The 20,472-nt window shown below is 39.1% G+C and overlaps 1 protein-coding gene across 6 annotated transcripts in view; it reads right to left on the bottom strand.

The window, feature by feature from the left end:
• Positions 1 to 2,664: 2,664 nt before the first annotated feature.
• ARID1B (AT-rich interaction domain 1B) overlaps positions 2,665 to 20,472 on the bottom strand; it is a 323,079-nt gene continuing 305,271 nt past the window's right edge. For all 6 annotated transcript variants that reach the window (XM_056486539.1, XM_056486541.1, XM_056486543.1 and 3 more), the window contains 7 exons: positions 18,397 to 18,535; positions 17,170 to 17,342; positions 15,430 to 15,580; positions 12,804 to 12,900; positions 8,796 to 9,585; positions 7,782 to 7,912; positions 2,665 to 5,770 (listed from right to left, as the gene is read on the bottom strand). In XM_056486539.1, the coding sequence (XP_056342514.1) occupies positions 4,058 to 5,770; positions 7,782 to 7,912; positions 8,796 to 9,585; positions 12,804 to 12,900; positions 15,430 to 15,580; positions 17,170 to 17,342; positions 18,397 to 18,535 (3,194 nt within the window). In that variant the 3' untranslated portion in view covers positions 2,665 to 4,057. The remainder of the gene's footprint in view (positions 5,771 to 7,781; positions 7,913 to 8,795; positions 9,586 to 12,803; positions 12,901 to 15,429; positions 15,581 to 17,169; positions 17,343 to 18,396; positions 18,536 to 20,472) is intronic.

Here is a 20,472-nt window from a genome sequence, read left to right as displayed (position 1 = left end):
CAGAGTAAGGAACCTACTCACAGTTTCTTGAAAGGTGAACTCACTGTGTGCCACTTCAGCACAGTTTCAAGTTGGCTTGAGCCCCTGGACTATATGAATGCTTACAATCCTCTCTCTTCTATGGGGAAGAACAGTGGAGATGATGGTAATTTTTTTTCAGTTACACCTCTTTATTACTAAGAGGTATTTTCATACTATTTGTAAAATAAGGTGTAGCCTGCATTGCACTCTAAAAGTGTTGTATAGGAATCATTAACATGTAACACATGCGTATGCTTTTCCTACAGTAGTCCTCTAATTAAGTAAATTTTTCTTCTAGATGCATTTATGCCAAAAGGTAATGGTCTTGTGGTGGTGATGGCACAGACTGTGGTGTGAAACAGTAAAATAACATGGAAGAGACAGTGCACAGGCTTCTGAACACAGGAATTTTTCTTTTCCATCATTCATTCTGGGTAGTTGAAAACACGGAGTTTCTGAGTAGGGTATTTTCATGTCTCGGTTTTTGTTTTGTGGGTTTTCTAAAAGAATAGTGTAGGAAGTTATGACAACAAGAAACAAAACCGTTTTTCCCTGTCAAGGGGGATGGGCATTTAATTCCTGAAGTGATTCTAAAGGACAGTAAAGATACATTGATGCTCTTTCATCCTGCAAGGAATTAATTGCTTGGGTCTGCCAAAGAACCAGGTAGGTTTATATACATATATACAGTTAATTAGTCAAGTATTTGCGGCTGATTATTGCTTCAAATACTAACTGGCTGATTTCCCTTAAATAACTCAAATAGTCCATCCTGTTAGTACTATTCTGAGCTTTATCACAGTGAACATATCTGCATAAAAATGTAGAATTTGCTTCCTAAACTGAAACCCTAAATATCTCTTGTAAGAACAAGAGAAGCTCAAGCTTGGTCAAGACTCAGTCAGAACATGCTAAGTGCACTGGTCTCATGATCAGGTCGTCTCCAAAGGCTTAAGAGAACATTGTGGGAAAGATGAAATCATACAAAGACAAGAGACGGAATCAGAGCTCTTATGTGTCACCTTTTTTTCTGATAAATGTGATGTAATATTAATCAGTGATTTAGATTGTTTGCTCTTACTGTAACAGAAAACACCATGTTCAGGCAGAGTCCGTACTGTTAACCTTTTCCTTTCACTGTTGTGTTTCCTCGGCTAGTTCTTGGCCCAGCTGGAAAAATGTCAGGAAATGTCACGTACACATGGGCATTATGTGGCTGGCTGGGTGTTTTTTTCCCCCATGTTGTTTAAGCAGGCTTGGAGCAGGCCTCAGGAGCATTAATGTGCTGCTTCTGACAGCTGAGAGTGGTTTGCCACAGGTGTAGTTTTCCCCAGAGGACTCTGGGTCTGAATGCTGAAGAGGGAAGAGAATAGATGTCCTTTGCTGTCCTTGACCAGAAAGAGGTGCATAGCACTCAGCAGAGAGTTTATTTAACAGCTTGCTTGTATCCTTGGGGTGGTATCAAGCAGTAAAATATTAGTAAGAAATAAGTTTAGTGGGGCATTCTACTTTAACACTGCCCAGCAATAAGCTGTAAAAATCATCCCGGAAATATGCCTCCTTCTGTGATGAAGAGTTACAAGTGGGTTATAATTCACCTGACATTATTAAAAGCAGTGATATGCAAGGGGAAGACAGACCACTGCAGCAGATGATGTAGGAGTAGAGAGATTACTGAGTAAGAGAAGCCAGAAGCAGAAATTATTTCTCGTGACACTAGGGAGGCACGCTTCAAACTTGGCTTATAATTGTATGTACTTTACCTGTCTCTAAAATTCTCTTACATATATTAACGTTATAGCAATCTATATGAACAAAATGGGCAGTATGCCAAAGGGGGTTGTAATTTTCAAGTACCTCCATATTGTTATTGGAGAGGGGAGGAGGATATCCACTAACAGTGTAATTATGTGGCAATTCCAGGGAAATTGATTATTATTAGCTTTTTATGATCACACTAACAAAGTCAATGATCCAAGATAAAATAGCAAAAATTAGTGCTTGAACAATACTCAGCAACAAGGCAGCACCAGGTGAGTGTGGATGTATCTGAAACCAGATAATTCCTGAAAGGGAAATGGCCATCTCCCACCAATTATAACGATGGATGAGCTCTATTAAAGCTTGAGCCACTTTAACGGGGACTCCCAGCATGAGAGGCCACGTAAGTATGCAATGACACATACAGTATCGAGAAGTGGGTGGGTGTTTATTCTAAATACCCACATCACTGGGGTATTTGCACCTTTAACCAACAGAGAGAATTACAGGTAGTGAATACAGATTTCTTCCAGTTGGTTATTGCTTTAACAAAATCTATCGTCACTTTTTCTAACATCCGCCTTCAGTCCCCCAGACACAGCATGGAGACTGGGTACCTGCATAGTCAGAACTGTCACTTGTCAGCCATGTCTTCCCCTTTGAGGCTTCATGGTTTTATATATAATCATTAAGAACACTTCTCTGAGATGTGAGAAGGCTTTTCTAAAAGAAGAGCAAGTTGCTGCAATACAATAGCATAATATTTTTGAAGGTCATAATAATAAAGTAGGGGAAAGAGAATAATCATTATTGCTCTTTCTTGTAATTAGTTTGCTTTCCGATATCCCACACTGTAACTAGAACACTATTCAAGAACACCCATCACAGTGCTTAACAAGATTTAATGTACATTTATTCTTAACATGTGGAACATATAAAGATTTTATACTGAATAAATGAAATTCATTAAGCCAGAGGAAAAGGAGGAATTTACATCAAGTTTTTTCTTTTTTAACTACATTATCTTGAAATACAAATGCAGATTCTTGTCACTGAAAAATCTTTGAAGTTGTGTTTCTTCCTTTTTTTTTCCTGTATATATTTTTTGTCTGTAGACTGGTAACCATTTTCTTAAATCAATCCATACGTAACCATTTCCACACCTTGATTTATAAAGCAAATTGTGATCGGCTGCTCTCCCGAAATAGAGCATGACTTTATACATACAGAAACTTGTACATTACCCTCAGTTGTTGGTTTTCTGTGTTGGGTTTTTTCTTTTTTCTTTTTTTTTTTATTATTTTTTGGAGATATGGCCCAAATGAAAGAAAAAAAAAATTCTACTATCACTTTGTAGATACCACATCATGAAAAAGAAACTAAAAACTTTGTACTAAAAAAAAAAACAAATGAGGGTATGTTTCATGTACAACTTCTATATACATCACGGCCCTTAGGCAATAAAAAAATATTTTAAAAAATGATTAAAGGAATTGTGAAGAACTGTCATTGTGGAAGGTCAAAAAAAAAAAAAAAAAAAAAAAAAGATGTAGACAAGACAGTTCTTGTGAGGAAGCAACTGATGTTTAACTTCAGGTTTTGTTTAAAAATCTTTTAACTTGACTTATTTTGTTTTGTTTTGCTCCTAGCCTAATGTAACCATTTCTCCTGAGGAGAAATCAGTATTGTTTTGGATTTTGACTACTGACTGACACCCTCCTTGATCCCCTATACCTACATCACTAGAATCTTCTATTGCACAGAGCTTTGGGTGATGGTATACAAGTTTTTTTTTATTTTTTCCTTATCTGAAAAAATAAAACACACAGGAACTTGGTATGTTGGTTATTTTTCACCTTTTTGTTTCAAAGTGGTGAGATTTTTTTCCCATCATACAATGGTTTGCCATAACATTTTTTTTAAAAAGTCACTAGTTCGCTTCCCAAAAAATATGCAATACAAACATGGAAAAGAACATTGAAAAGGATAATCTATGGAAAAAAAAAGTGTGACCTTTGAATGTACTAGACAGCAACTTTGGTTAAAAAAAATAAAATAAAAAGATGTACTTATACACATAGACAGCAAATATTAATTTCATAACTGTTCAAATTAATAATTTCTTTAATTCCCAATTGGTAAATAGTGAATGGGGCAGAGGAGCAAAGATTCTTTTTTTTTCCTTCTTCCTACATTGGATAAACAAGAACAGAAAACAGCCAGTTATATGTGACCCTCTAATCTCCTCTCACACATGCTTGGCTTCTCACTTATGTCATAACTGCCCAATCTGAAAAAGTACATCACAGATGACAGATGCAACCAGAGAGTTCAGGACAGCAGATATTGAGATATCCAGCAAACGACCCTCGTGCAAAAGGAACTCGGAGCGGTTCTCGTCCACTCTCGCCATGGCCAGCAAGGCCTTGGCTGCCCTGCACATCATGTCTACGCTAGGCGGCTCCAGAGGCGGAGGCTGCATGTGCATGAGGTTATGCTGGCTCTGCTGGTACTGGGCCATAGTGACCCCATCCTCCAGGAAGCTTATCAAGTTTCCAATGCTTCCCTTCTGCACAGCTATTGCCCTTGCTGCTAATGTGTCCCCCTGGGCAAGGTTCGATAGGAGCGCCATGGACATTTCTCGGCAGACCGGGTTTTTGCGGTCCCCAACGTACCTAACTAAAGTAGCGTAGAGTTTCTCCTGACGGCTGAACGGGGGGGTGGCCAAGATAAGGTCCACATTATTGTCCTGGATGCTGAGCTTACACAGGGTCTCCAGCACAAGTCTCTGAGGCGAAAGAACTGAGTTGGGCCCCACGGTTGGAAAAGGATCCTGTGCCTCTGCAGATGGGCACACCATCCAGTGCAGCAAGCCATCCAAAATTGGCAAACAGATGCTTTCTGTGTAAGCAGACAAGTCTAGCTGCCCAGAAATGTTGGCTAATGTGACCAATGTATTATCCCTCAAGACCTCGAGGCAGTCCCACCACCACTCATCCTTGCTGCAGGCCACCCCTTTGTCCTCCTCTTCCTCTTTCTCGTAAGTCTGCGGCGCTCGCTTTCTTTCTGGATGCTCGTGGTGAAGAAGGATCAACTTTCCCAAGATCAGCACCAAGCCTGGATGTTTGGACATTTCGGTGTCGTTGCCAGGCACAAAAGACAAGCTACGGACGATATTTGACACACAGATGCAGCGCTTGGCCAAGGAGTCTTGCCAGTGAGTTATGGTGCATAGAGGAGTCTCATCCCGGCTCCTTGGCTCATCCTCTAGCAGTTTAATATTCCGGTGGCTTTTGGCTTGATGGATCCCAAAGGGAAATTTACTGCTTTCTGTTTGGGAGCCAGAGTTTGAGTCTTCGGGTAATGCTCCTGGCCGAGCTGAGAGGACATCATCAATGGTTGCTGTTATGCTCTTTTCTTGTTGCTCCTCAGATTCACCTTTCCCCTCGAGGTCCTTCTTTTTGCTTGGAGAGTTCAAGGGAGGAGGGGCTTTCCTGCGTGGTGGAATCTCCATCTTGCTTTCAAAGTGAGTCTGGATATGCTCAGTTGTGTCACCACCACCAAGCTGCCAGTGGAGAAGTCCACTATCAAATTCCTGAACGCGTCCAAGTTTGTCAGATCGGTCAACAACAAATAGATTATTTTTCTTTACAATCTTTATTGGCAGCTTGTCAAATTTACTAGCTTGTTTTGGCCTCTCACTTGGATCAGCAATGGCACCAGGAGTGGAAAAAACAACGCTCTTTTCCTCTCCTTCTACCTTTTCATCCTCCCCCTCCTCCTCATCTTCATCAAAATAGTCAATACATTCGTCATTCTCATCTTTTCCAGTATCCTCTGCCAAGGACTGACTATCATCTTTCTTGGCTGCTTTGTGATCAAGTGCTTTGTGGCCTGGATCTCCCACTTCATATTCCATAAGGATTCCAAAAATGTCAATCAGGCATTTTCTAAAATATTCTACTAAAAGCTCAAGAAATCCAGACAACTGAGGGAAGAAGAAAGAAAGAACATAAAAATCACATAAATATTTTTGTCTGCAAGAAATTTTATTAGTAACACTGATGCATACATGTGTGATTATTTCTCTCATCCTGCTGAGGACTTGTGGCTAGGTCCTGCATGGCAGAAGTTAATCAAAAGAAATTCTTCTAGAGTCTGTCCAAACAGTATATAATGTGAAACTATCACAGCTCTGTTTGCTTCAGCTGTAACAGCTATGAGAGGTATAGAACTTTATTAACGTCTCCTTTAAGCCACAGCAGACATCTGGCTTAGCTGTTCTGTACCCTTGGAAGTGCCTATTACTCTTCATTTTTTGTACAGAGCACTGAAGTTCCTAACTCGGCTATTTTTTCTGATTTGTACTTTTATTAGATAGCTAAAGTTTGCAATTCTTCCTTTCCTCTTTTGTCTCTAAAACAAACTGTCATGTAGGAACCTGCAGTTCAGGGTCCAGGTACTGATATCCTAGATTAATATCTCATCTCTATTGGAACAGATCAATTTTTTGTCTGGCAGTAGTTAAAAATTGTTATTGGAGCCTGGTGCTGTAAGTCATCCTTCAGAAACAGTTCTCATTTAGGTTTAATCTTCTTAATTAACTTGTAATCACTTTCTTACAGAAAGGCAGTAGTTGGACTTGGTATTAATTTACACTTAGTGGCTTTATTATTAAAAATTCTTTGTTGTTATGATGCATTCAGCCCAATTATCTGGCTTTTAATGTTTTGGTTTTTTTTTTTTTTAATTGTGGACTAATGGTTTTTCAGTAAAATGTAGCATTTTGTCCATTCTATATTATCCTGTGATTGCCAGCTTCTCAAAGAACTAAGAACTGGTGCTTATCAGAACAACAGGAGTTGCCAGGCATCATATGGTCCTGGCTGCCATTGGAAACAGAGTCCAGAGCAAACATAACAAAAGAATATAGGTATTTACAATATGTCTGCTATTCTGTGCAATTTGCATAGGGTGCATTAACCCAGTTTCTGACAGAATTCAGAGAAGATTCACCTCATTTAACTTCAAACACCCACACTAGTGTCACACCTAACCTAATTGTCTTGATTCCTTTTATAATCAATGGTCTTTCACAGGCCATTTCTAGGGTGTGATTCATCTGACCTATTTTAGATCTCTTCTTCTGCCTGAGATAAATCATGCTATAGATATCCCTAGTTCTAAAGTCAGGTGGGATGTAATGTACCATTTGTGTCTGTATTTAAAAAAAAAAAAGTCATTATATTTAAAAAATGATGAGTTACACTATTAGTAACCAAGGAATGAATGGAGGAGAGAAACTGAATATTTAATTTGTACAAATTTTAGATGATGTGAATTATCAGCATGCCATCTATTACTACCACCTAACAGGCAAATGATTAGAGCAGAGCTGAAAAATGCTGGGAGGCAGTGAAGCAAAGGCACACACTGTTAAATCCTGTGTTGCTTGCATCCTACGGATAGACAGTGGATTTTAGCCTTTAAATTGTCAATTTGTTATTCCTGTGAAAAATTAATTCACTGGAAGAAGAAACCAAACAGAAAATAAGCAATTATATAAAATCCCACAGTCTCGCATGAAGTATGGAACAGGACAAGCTGTCACCGAAAACAGCCTTCAAATCAGTTTAATATAGTTTTGCAAAGTCTTTAAAGAAACACATTAAGAAAGATTACTAACATACTGCTGTTTTGAGGGATTATGCTATTGTGTGCGAATTTACACATTAGTCTTTTAGCACTGCTAAAATTCTTGTATTCCTACGTGCTCCTTTCTCCAAGAAATCTCTTTTTTTCAGGCTTCTTTATTTCCTCTATGTGACCTGTATCTGTCTCGTTACTCACTGTTACCAATCATAAACAAGTGCAAGTTTTTCAATATTAAAATTTATGTTAATTAAAATAAATTGAAAAAGCCAGCAGCATTTTTGTAGGAGTCTTATTTCACTTTTCTTTCCCTGGGAAGTTAAGAAGCATAATGCTTCCCCACCTACCTGAGAGAGGTTGAAAGTAGCAACAGTGCTGTCATCATACAGAAGAATATTAATAGTGTCTAGCGCCCAGGTACTTTCAGCCAAAAGACCAGATTTAAGAGACATCATCACTCTCCAGGCCTCAGGAGTTACTGGAGAAAGAAAGAGGGAGAAATAAAACAGTATTAGTGCATCATTGGAGACTGTTAATGAGTTCTGAAAGAGTAAACTGTGATATTCTGAGGTTGCAAATTTAAATTAAATGGTTACTGGTTAAAACCCTATTTTCACTGCTTAGCTCTGTTCAGTTTTCTGTAATTGCTGCTAAGCCTTAGTGCTGCAGAATATCCTAGCAGGGCCATTCTTCCTGACACTGCTGAACCTGAAATAATCATACAAATTTAAAGAACTTGACTAACCCAATTCATCAGTAAGCAAAGGTAGAATTCTCTATTCAGGAATGTGGAAATCTGAAGTATGAGAACTTGAATGGATGCAATGTAACCAAAATTTAAGATAAGAAAAAGCTTGGGGATATTTTTAAAAAGTGGGGGAGAAACAAACAGGACAAGTACTATGGAATGATTAAATGGGCCATTCAAGGAAATCAGAGACTACAACTACACAGCAGAACAGCATGAGCTTCCATGGAACAAAAACATGGAAAGCTTTGCTAAGCTTAATGCTATACTGGTAATTTAACAGACATTCTAAAAGACCTTTCAACACATCTCATTTTGAAATCTGAGGCAAGCTTCATTTTTAATACATTTGTGATGACCTCAAGTCTCCATATAAAATATTGCTTTCATTCCATGTCAGATTGTCTGGGATGAGTTTTACCTATCATCCTCACTGATGCATGTTATCACATTTTTATTGAAGAAAATCACATCATAGTTACCAAAGTTCACTATTTATCAAGAGTGTCTTAAGATGTGAAAAAAAAAAAAAAACCCAAAAAAAACCAAAAACCAAAACAGAATCTATGTCCCTTTCCTCACAATTTCAATTAGGCTTAGTTTTGATGCTTACCAATATCTTTTGAGGTAATCTTTCGTCTTGGTTTTAAGACTGGTTGGGATGCTTCTACAGAGCCTGGGGGGAAGGTAATCTCTCGCCTAATCGGTGGTGGTTGGGGTGGAGGTCCTGTGACCTGTGACACTGGAACTGTGGGAATAACTTTTTGCATCTTCATGGAGGGCAGGAAAGGAGACTTGCTTGGAGACATCCGGTTTTCCAAAGAGCGCTGGAAGGATGCTGGGCTTGGAGCTCTGGAAATGTGGTTTGGCATAGAGGGTGGTGTCTGGTAGGATGACTGAGGAGGTCTAGTGATAGGCTGCATGGAGGCTGAGGATGACATATAAGAAGGCTGCCGTTGGTTGACATGAGAAGGCCACTGACTCTCGTGGTTTATCCTCTGGTCAGGTACCATCATATCATCAGTGCGATTCATCCCTGGATATGGAGGGGCCTGTGCAGGGCCTCCTGGACCTTGCCTGTTCTGGTAAGGGTAAGGCATATCATTTCGTGTTGGCCACATGTTCTGCTGAGGACCTTCACTGGAGGATGATGACTGCATGGGGCCACCAATCATCTGGGGAGGTATTCCATGCTGCTGCATCTGTCCTGGGCCCTGCATCCTCTCCCTGTTATATGGATAAGGGTACTGTCCCTGCATGGGCCTCCTGTCAGGCCCTGTGTAAGCGTTGCCATACTGGTTATACATTTCCTGCTGCTGGTTGCCATACTGCATGTTATACATATCCCCTTCGTGGCGTTTGGCTGGAGGCCCATACATGCCATCCATGTGTCTCTTGTAGTTCTGAAAGAAAATTTTGGAAAGATGTGTCACTTTACTCCACACACAATACAAACATACTAGATGAAAGCTCATCCAAAAAGCCAAAGGCGCTTAGTTCCAGAGGGATCGTGCCGACTCCAGAGTCAGGCATACAGTGCTATGGTTAGGCTTGATCCAGTGCTTTCTTTTTAAGCCTCTGTTTTGCTGTGCCTATAACTGAATACTAAAAGGAAGCTTATCCTTGGGCTAAATTTTCTTATGCTTGCTCTAATTTTTTCCCTTTCCTTTTTCTTCCCCATCTGTCAGACTAAATTCCACTGGTCATTTCAGAAATGCATGAAAAGGCAACAGTTCTCACCAACTAAAGTATTTTCACTTCTTTTTTATGCTTAGTCTACTAAGAAGAAAAATCTTCAAAAAAATTCAAAACCACCCAGTGGATCTTTTCAAGAGACAAGCACTGAATAAACTCTTAAAGTAACAAGATATGCTGCAAGCATGCATGTCTGAAACACTGGATCTTACAATATGACAGTAAATTTATTAATAGGAGAAAACAATTTGCTGCATTTGATACTCTGTGTAATTCCCAGGAACATGGTCCTCCTTTGGGCAACTGTCCTCTTCCCAAATCATCCTAATCACATTTAATTTACTGTAAGATTATTACAGCAAATGGTCACGTCCAAATGTTCTGTTCTAGTTAATGCAGGTTCTTACCCTGCTGTTCTGTAATGAATTAAGCAATGTAACTAACAGCTGCCACCTATGGTTTATTCCCTCTTTGTTTCTCACCCTCTCAAATGGGGAATGTTGTGTGAGGTAAGCTGTTTTACCTCAGGGAGAGTTGAGTGGTTTTTAAACCATACAAGCTTGAATATATTTGTTTAAGATGGCAGAACAAAAAAAAATACATGTTGCTCCTTGAGGGGAAGGTGATAAGGTTTGCAGCGGTCCTTAGTTCCTGTGGGAGTTTGTTCCACAGTTCAAACCACACTGAGTGCTCTGAAGCAAAAAATGTGAATTAAATGGGTGATTTTTGAATATATGATCTATGGCAAATTCAAAGTTACAGCTCCCCCGGAAACTCAGTAGCATTGTACAATGTATAATAATGTACTAGAGTTAAGATCAGATAAAATTCTCCCTGTATTCAATATGGGAAAGTTAAAACAGCTCTGGGATTCATAAAATCATCTTCCAACTTTGGTACACATAAAACCACAACTACTGCATTGTATGGAAATATGTTTTTAAAAACTTACTATTGAGCTTTCTGGCTATCTGAGAAATACCTGCTTCCAGTCTTACATGAACTACTTGCTGTACTAAATTCCACCCTCGGGGCCAATTTATACATTAAGAAATTACTTGGCAGCAGCCACACCTAAAAGGGTCGTGTTTGTTTTGCCACAGTGACTCAGTGCTTACAGCAGACACTTGGGAACGGAACATGTGCCTTTTTAAAAGCACTCCAGCAGCCTGGTACATGCAGTGCCAACGTGCCCTATGGTCCCCAGTGCGGAGGACAGGGATGCACCTGAGCTCCTCCTTCTGTGGACACTGAGACTGCACAACTGTGTCTCTCCACTGAGATGTGGAATTCTGAGACCTCACAGAGGACAAAAAGCCACCAACACAGGCCACCTGCTGCATAATAGCTCTTGGGATGTAAGCATTCATACAGGAATTGGAAAACCTGGCCCCAAGTGTTCCATTAGCCCCAGGAGTTCATGCTCTAATCACCTCCTTTGCAGGTCATTCCCCAGCCTTCGGGTTGTTAGATAAAGCCTTTGAAAGGGTCATTTTTCACATTCCTCCTGTACCACTACAGAGTAAGATTTAGGAAATTGTAAATAAGCTACTGGCAACAGAATCTCCAGCTAAATGAAGGAGGCTGGTCAGGATCCTTGTCCTTCATTCTCCACTGCTTTTCTGCATTAATGCATTTCGCATTTAAGAGTCATTGTACAAAATATATAAACAGCACTAAGGACAGGGCCAAATATATTTTTACAGATTTTAGCTGCCTCCTTGCTTAAAAGAATATGTAGTTAATATATTCCCTGCAAATGTTAGCATGGAATATGACGAACTGTTCTGTTATACACCTTTGCAATTTCCCCACTAAATCACCTAGACTGCTAGCATATGCTCGTCATAAAAAACAACAAAATAGTTTTTCGATTATGCCATTTTTGAGATGTTATGAACCAAAGAGATAAGCAAGAAATTCTAAATTTATGTAAATTTAAATTTATGTATGATTTTAGTACAGTGCAATCTGAGATCTCTTTTGGTTTCTCCCTACAGCACTCCCGACCCCTGACCCTAATTTCCTAGAAAAACTCTATCCCAAACTGAAAAGAACTATCTAAAATTGGCTCAAAACTAGTTTACATTTCAGTTTTTTTATAATACGGAAATGCTTTCTATTCTGGAAGCCAACTTCAAGTACTGTATGACTAGAACTGAATTAATAACACGTAGAATGAAACTGATCCTGTTGAAGTCAGTGGAGTTTTGCTATTGACTTCTAAGGTGGGATTTTGCTCATAAGGTATTAATCATACATGTAACAAAAAATCTTATTAATTAATATAACTTGTATTTTTGAGTTGTAAGAGCTGGGGAGATTGCAATGTACAAATTTTAATTTTTTTTAACACTAATAACATTCTCTCTTACATATTTGTACCATATTATTAATAGAGACATCATGTGGGAATATGCCCTCTGATCTATATTAAAGAAAGGTATCTCATATGATCCACCACAGCACTGAAAATAATTGAGAGTGATGCTCATTTTATTTTGTTCCATTTCTCTGTTGGGTTCACTTGGCTGCATGATATTAAATCAAGGCCCTTGAACCTGCCATCCAAGCCACTTTTCTATTTGTTCCTTCACTTGTTACTTCACTTCTATTTGTCACTTCACTTGTCTATGCTTTATACTTTCCCAGTCTGCTAGTTATTAATTTGGGACAACCACTTGATGCACATCCAAAGCCACAGAACATCTGTTAGAATTTACATTCTTCCAGTGCAATGAACACATTTTCCTACAGCTGCACATACATTGTTTATCCATACAGGCTGTGACTTTGACCAGAAATCCAGTGCTCCTCTGTGCCAAAAGACATACACTGTATAAACTAATTTTTCAATGTATACAGAGTCCTGGGGTGAATTTTTAAAAATAAATGTTATGAACATAGCCATTTTCCCCTCTACTACCTGCTGCTGTGGATACATTCCAGGTTGATGTCCTCCATATGGTGGCTGTCCTGAGGGAGGTCCTTGTCCTGGATACTGCTGCCCATACGGTTCATGCCTAAAATAAAGCATTCAAATCAACACTTAGACTGCTGGAGTTTTCAAGCCACCAGGAAAAGTAAAGTCCTCTGAAAATCTTGCACCTTGAAGCAATCTGCCATCTGGAAGCAAGGTGAAGGTACAGTCTGGTCCTGAGCCTGAAGTAGTAAGCTCTGCTGGAACTGGTAGTGGAAAGAAGGAGGTAAAGTAGATAGAAGACAGAAGGAGAAATGAAGATACAACAGAGAGATTTGGTGGGAGCAGTCAGGAATGGGAAGAGGGTATGGTCAGCAAAGAGGAAAGAAAGGCAGCTGCAGACATGGGGCGCCCGCCTTTGGTGGGAAAGTATCTGGTGTACACCCAAAGGTTGCAGGTAAAAACTCTTGTGTTTTAGAATGCCAGCGTAATAGCAACCTACTTTCTGGATTATTCAAGAATATATCAATTTAAAGTGAGTAAAACCAGTACTCATAATTTTGCTAATGTTCATGTAATTTTAAATTAAAACTACATAATGAAGCATACACAGTAAGAGAGAAAGTTGTGTTGCACTTGGAAACTTACCTGTGGCCTTTAAGACCCTGAGGAGGACTACAGTCCAATATTTTTAGCACATCTGAATGAAATTCAGGTTGCTGAAATCAAGTACTTAGAAAACATTAAGACTGATAAATAACACTGTATTTCAGGCTAATAGGTCAGTAATTCCTCTCTATACACTACCAGTGAGAACACATCAACAATTAGAGGATAATTGCAGAAATAATGTATCAGGGAGGGTCACAGAAACAGAGAACTGGGGAACTTGACATGTTAAAAGAACTAATGGGACCTCATTTTTCCAAAAGCATAGAAAAATATTTTTTTTTAAAAGACATGACCAGAGAGAAAGAAACAGAAATTCAGAATCTCCTAAAATTATGACATAGATGGAGAGAAATTATCCAGTGCCAGTTAAAAGAACAATGTAAATGAGGGGAGTTGTCTGTAGCTGTCCAAGAGCACATGCAGTAAGAAAAAATTCATCAAAGGTACACATATGTTATACATAAGGAAGACTTTCTAAATGTTGTTTGTTAGTCATAGGATAACCACAAGCCAGGTGAAATTGTGGAAGCTTCAGAAGTGGTACCATTTAATGCTGTTCTGGAGAACTTGGGCCTGTAATCTATGTTCTAGTCCTGTGCTAAGCAGCTGATACACAAGGCAGGATGTACACTCCTTTTCTAACATCTCTGATTCTACTACTACAGGTCAATTGACTCACACAAGCCTCTGCTCCTCTGCAAGAAACTGAACCAATGGTAGAAGCCTAAACAAGAAAGCAAAACAGAAGTAGCACACCAAGAGGCCACATGCTCTGCCTACGTGCCCTCACAGAGGTTGCTAAGTGCTTGTTAGCTGGTTACTGTGGGTATTACAAACAGAGAAATCCATGTTCCCCTTTGGCCAGGGTAACAATTAGGAGGGTACATGTTTGGGTCACTGTTTGAAGGCACCATGTTGCTTTGCCCAGGTGGCACCATACTGCCTTCAGGACCCAGCCCATGATCCGACCTAAAAGTGACAAAGGAAACCTCATTCTTTAAAAAGTACTTCTTTTCCAAAATTGCCAACAAAATAAAATAAATCCCACCCCTTAAAGAAAACATTCTCTTGACTAAACATCTTCCACACTGGAGCCCTTACTCTTACCAAATCCCCAGCAATGTGACCTATTGAACAGTATGATTATATTTGTTTTACTTGACACATCTACTACTTAAAACTACTGACTGAAAACTACTCTGCCCTTACACTTTAAAGATCCACACTGCACCACTCTGTTTACCATCAGGAAACAAAAGAAAGGTAAGTACACAGCCTAATGAAAGTAAAAGCAGAAACATGGCCAAAGCAGTAAAATCTGCCAGAACACTTAATACAATCTAAACATTCCCAAAACATTCTGCTTGCTCTATCAATGCTCAGACACCAGTGATTTTACCACTTTTTTTTCCAAAACCTTTCCCCAGATAAACAAAAGAGGACCAAGTTTATTGCATTTACTTCACTGAAGGACAAACTTATGAGAATCTCGTTGGACACACTGCAAGACTGATGCTGCTACAGCTCTGACAACAGACTCCAGACTCTCCAAAGGCAATTCACCCACAGACCACAAATCAGACACATTTAGACTGTACATTTCGCTTTTCATTAAAAGCTAACCAGCAATTGTTTAGGTGAAAACATGGCCAGGAGACCAACTCAAGTGCTACTTTATGCCATCACAGCCCAGCCCAGCTGCCAGCTGAAGGCAGCTGTCAAAGACACCCAGGAGCTGATCTGCCTGAGTGACTTCTAAGGTATGACAATTCCTCCTTATTAATTTCTGTGAACAGCTAGACTCAGTCATTACCAGTGGTTTGACTCCCAGTGATTTAGTAAGATGCTGTAGGAAATGTAGGCTGCTATGCTCTCTGCAAGGTGGAATGGGAAAATGAAAAGGGAAGAGAGAGGATCATTTTCACTAATGGGCTTTGCTTTTTCCTGAAGATTGACTCACCTCCTGTCATAGCCACTTCCATAAGAGAATTGCTGTCGCTGGCTCATGCTCATGTTGGACATTGCTCCAGATGGACTCTGGTTATACATATCTTGTATTCCACTGTTAGGCATTTGTCCAGGGGTCATGAAAGGCTCATTGCTTCCAGGCACTGCAACAGTCAGTGAAATTAAATTTATTAATCTGGGTATTTGAAGATCACTTTCTTTTCAATGAAGTATTTTAGGAGAGTGTTCAGATCTCTAATGCTGCCAAGGAGAATTAGCAGGTGTCTAACAAGCTCTCTGGGGTCTAATGGAAGCACCACCATTATCAAGATGATGGGTATAATATTAAGGAGCTGCAAGTGAGGAAAGAACTCTCCTCCTATGGAACTGAGCTATCAGGCACCAGGCAGCTGCTTCCCTCTGGTCTTCACAGCTGACGATGAACTTACTCTTGTTTTTTTCTCCAAAAACAATGCTAAAAATGAACACAAACATAAGCCTTACAAAAGAGATGAAAGCAAATCTGCTGGTTTGAACTACAAAGCTGTCAGAATCAAGCTTTTATTTTCCCCCATAAAACCCTCATACACACATACACAATAACGTTGTTATGGAAAGGATACTGTGTCCTAATGTAGCTTCTCAAGTAGGATGGGCATATTCGATGGGTCCAAGAAAAGGCACTATTATCAGATATAAATCACCAAGCAAACAAAACAGACTCTAGCCTTTTGTCTCTTATAAGTAGATACTGAACAGAGATATTTCTGTTTTGACAGGATGAAGTGAAATGTATGATGAAGTACAACACACCCACCTAATCTCATATGGACATAAAACCAAAAGTGAATCTAAAGCAGAGAGAGTTTTCCCTTCCTTAAACTGTGTTATAGGTTCTTGTCCACAGCCTAGGCAAAAGGATTTAGAGGAAAGTCTTTTAAAAAAAATCATGTCCAATTAACTACCTCTTTTAAAGCATCTCCCCACTTCATCACATTTCTCTCCTCAGTTTCAGAGCCTCTTCTTGCCTTATCTCCCTTTTGCTCTGTTTTAGTTTACACTTCATCTCCTCCACCTGCTCTTCTCTTTACAGCCATTGTGAGCCCTGCCTGTGCTCTTTCCTCCTACTCTCCTATATCCAAGGCAAGCAAGATTGATTTATTTGAAGATTGTCTTACAATATCCACAAAACCAGCTGCAGGTTAAGTACCCAAAAGGACCAGAATCAGTTTTGACATTAATTTTAGATTTTGCTTGAGTGCATTTATCACCTTTTGTCAGGGACTGCCCAAGTAAGAAAAAAATTAGCTTTACTATTCTGAAAAATATGTAAACTGAGACAGAGAGCATTAGGAGGCTTGCTCAGTTTCACACAGTGAATTCCCAGATCAATCCTACTACAACTGGGCACGTTGCTTCACCACATTCTAACAGTGAAGTCCAGCACTTGATTTGCAGAGTAGCTAACCAACCTCAAGAAATATAAAATCTAACCCTATGATTTATGCCATTTCCCAAAATGTATTCCTACAAGCATTTTTAGGATTCTGTTAATTGCAAAATAATGGGCACAACTCTGAGAAGGAAAAATATGACTAGATCAGAAACTCAACTACACTGCACTTCTCTTTTTGGTACAAAGATGCCAATGGCAAAATCACCCAAATGAAAAAGCTCATTCTGACTACAACATCTTGATTACCTAAGACACAGGGAAGAACACTTAAGCTCCCACAAAGAAAATAGAAAATACCTTTTCTCATTCCACCGAAAGGATCTTTATTCGGCTCATATGGCATCCTTCCCATCATATCTGGCATGTTTATTCCCTGCTGGTATGGTGCATTTGGCGTCATGGAGTTTCGCTTTGGGAACGCTGAATCGCTTACATCAGAAAAGGGATCATGCACACTGACGGCACTGTTTCTAGCAGATTAAGAAAAACAAAACATTAAGATCATCCTGTATTTGTAAGAACTGAAAACAGCCTAGACTACAATACAACTAGCTCACCATGCTGTAGCAGTGATCAGTGCAGGATACATCCAAGGAAGATGCAAAAGGCTTTCACACTGACTTTCACTTTCAATCATTAAAAAGCATCTACCCACTTTTTCCCCAAGCTTTTTTATCTACTTAGCTTAGAAATCAGGGTTTTTAATCTAATTGTATTGCTTGTGCATTCCTATTACTCATATAAAAGTCTAAACCTTCCTGAAATTTCACTAAGCTGTTTTGTTCTTTCTTACCTAGAAAACTCAATCAGAACTGAAGATGATTTTAAAAAGTTCTTGCTATCCTTCCTGTAGCATTACAGATGGAGAAAAAAAGAACCTAATTAAATTAAGTTTGGTGTGGCTCTGTACACAGTCCAGAGCTCAGTTGTGTTCCTGCTGAAGTCATAAAGAATTGTTTTGCTGGACTTCAGTGGACTAAGGCTCCTTAATGAATGGTGAGACAGCTTCACTTCAGATTAAGCTGGTCTGAGAGATGTACAGAGCACAGAACTGAAAGGGATCTCTTGGTCCATCCTGTTGAACCCTGCTATGTCAACCACTGTTTTTGTATATGCTTTTCACAATTTGAATCAAGTAACATCTTTAAACCACACATTTCTCCTTCCTGAACATGAGTGGATCTGTTGACCAGAGGTGTACAGGAAAAGTGAGCAAAGGAAGGTTGTGGTTCTAAGTTGGTGCTGTTGGGTTCCACCTATCTCCCTACTACTGACATATTCATGTCAGTGCACCTCTTTGCACTGGTGCTTGTCTAATCCTCCTCTGGTGTTCAGAAAGCTAATGGATCTCTACTCCTTTCTCCCTTTCCCCCTCTCTCCTCCAAAAATAAAAAAATTTCTGCCACTTTTCAGGTTCTGACTGGTATACTGCAAAATCCTATGAGTGCCTAAGCAGCTGGGAAAGACCAGATTAAACTGCTGCAGAACTAGAGAATAAAAAATGAAGCAAAGCCCTTTTCATACCTGCCACCCTGCATAGGTGTCATCTGTCCATGAGGTGTGGATGCTGGTGTTGGGGGCTTCAAATCACCTGGCACTTCTGTCATGGAATTACTACCAGTGGACTGTGGAGTCTGTGGGCCTTGCAATGAACCAGAATTAGCTGAAAAATGAAAAAAAAAAAAAAGTGATTACAAAAAGGTAGCAGTCAAATTCCTGTGGAAATAATAATCAGCAAGGAAAAAAAATTGTTCTTTCCTCCAGAAGCCAGTGTATACCTAAATCCATCTCAGTATTTCATAACTTCCCCAAAATCCTCTGAGATCAGGATATGCTGTGTAGTAATAGCCATCATCTTTCCTAGAACCATGAATTTAATCTGCTGCCTGAAGCAACATGGATAGAAATCATCCAGATGAAGGATCATTTAAATCAGAGGTCAGAGATACAAAGTTAATTGTCTGTAGTTTACAACAGAGTAAATGAAAGTTGTTCTTTGGCATAGCTTCTTCATATAATCACTATCACAACACATGCGTTTATAAGAAATATTTCAGCCAGAAGCTTTCCATCATAAATTTAAGCTGCTATATTAATATAAATTCACGGTTTTATTTAGCACTAAAAGGCAGACATTTCCATGGTGAAACATAGCAAATGATTAGTGGCACACTGCAATCCCATGTCATCTTTCAGACAGCATGGCAAAAGATGGTATTTAAGAAATGCAAAAGGCAATCTGGGATCAGACAAAAACAATAACTGAAAGTAGAATTTGAACAGGAGGCTATAGATAACACTCCTAAAAGAACTGTAAAAATAGAAATGGACATCTTAACAAAATGTTAGTTAGGGTCACTGATGGTAAAGCATATGTAACAAAACCAGGTCAATTCTGCAAAATATCTGCTTAATCTGCAAAAACTTATTTGTTGAAATCTCAGAAACCAAGAGTATCTGCACTAGTGTCCTCCTTAATGGAGCTAAACAGCTTGATATTCTTGACATAACAAATGCAGAAGAGCATTTTACTGTTGTGTTCCAATGTGACTGAGCAGCAATAAGGGCATTAAATGAATACATCTGATATTGGTAGTGGTAAAATACATCTAGACCAGTCTTCCACAGTAGACACCACAGCTATTTTCATGTGGCCACTGAACAGAAACATGCCCTGAGCCCAAAGCTCTACAAATGAGTTTTATGATTTAGAAGGTGGTAAGTGAGGATTAGCAACAACATCTAAGCAGAACAGGTCTTGCAGCAGAAATTCTATGGAAGGAGAACTTGTAGGATTCAAGTCTTTAAAAGCAACTGGGAAAAAAATTGCCAACAGAAAAATTTCACAAATCTGACACACTAAGTAGAACATGGATTTGGCTTGAGAGGTCCTTCTTTTTTATGAACTGTCATGTAAGTATTTTATTTTGCCTGCCTATCTACATTCAACAGCCAATTAACAAAACTTTATAAATTACTGTTAGAAGGAAAATTGGAACAAGCAGTATGGGTTTTTCTTCTGTATATGAAAGAAAGCAGTTTATAATTGACTCAGAATCCTAGAACACTCATCATCCTGACAGGCAGAGCTTGTTTTTAACTGAAGAACACCTTTTTTATATGTGTTTCATTTATATCTGTAACACATGTTCCCCTATCTGGAAATCAGTCTCAGTAGCAAGTGCATATGTAAAATCCACATTGTGTGGACCACATTGTTCTTGTCCTCAGCTTTCTCAGGCATTTTTGAATTATGCTTACATAATAGTGAGGTTAAAAAAAACTTTAGGAAAAGCTCCTAATGCTAGAGTCAGCTGAAGGCTTTAGTGCTATAATAAAACAAAAAGCCACCATATTCACATAGAATGAGCTCTTTGTATATATGACCCCCAAGCAGGTCAAGATCATTCTTCTGCCCTTGAGCTTTAAACACAATTCTAGATTCACCTAAAAAGCTTGAAAGCATTTCTGAGTAATGCCACAGATTGTCACATATCATCTTGCTGTACTAGAAGCATGTAAGTAAACATCTTAGTGTACCCCTATGCTTACTGCAAATTTGGATATTGCCTAACCCTTCATATTTCTCTTATAGTGGGC

This window comes from Oenanthe melanoleuca, chromosome 3 (assembly GCF_029582105.1).
Source record: "Oenanthe melanoleuca isolate GR-GAL-2019-014 chromosome 3, OMel1.0, whole genome shotgun sequence".
In the NCBI taxonomy this organism is placed as follows: Eukaryota; Metazoa; Chordata; class Aves; order Passeriformes; family Muscicapidae; genus Oenanthe; species Oenanthe melanoleuca.
This window is presented reverse-complemented; position numbering and strand designations above follow the sequence as displayed.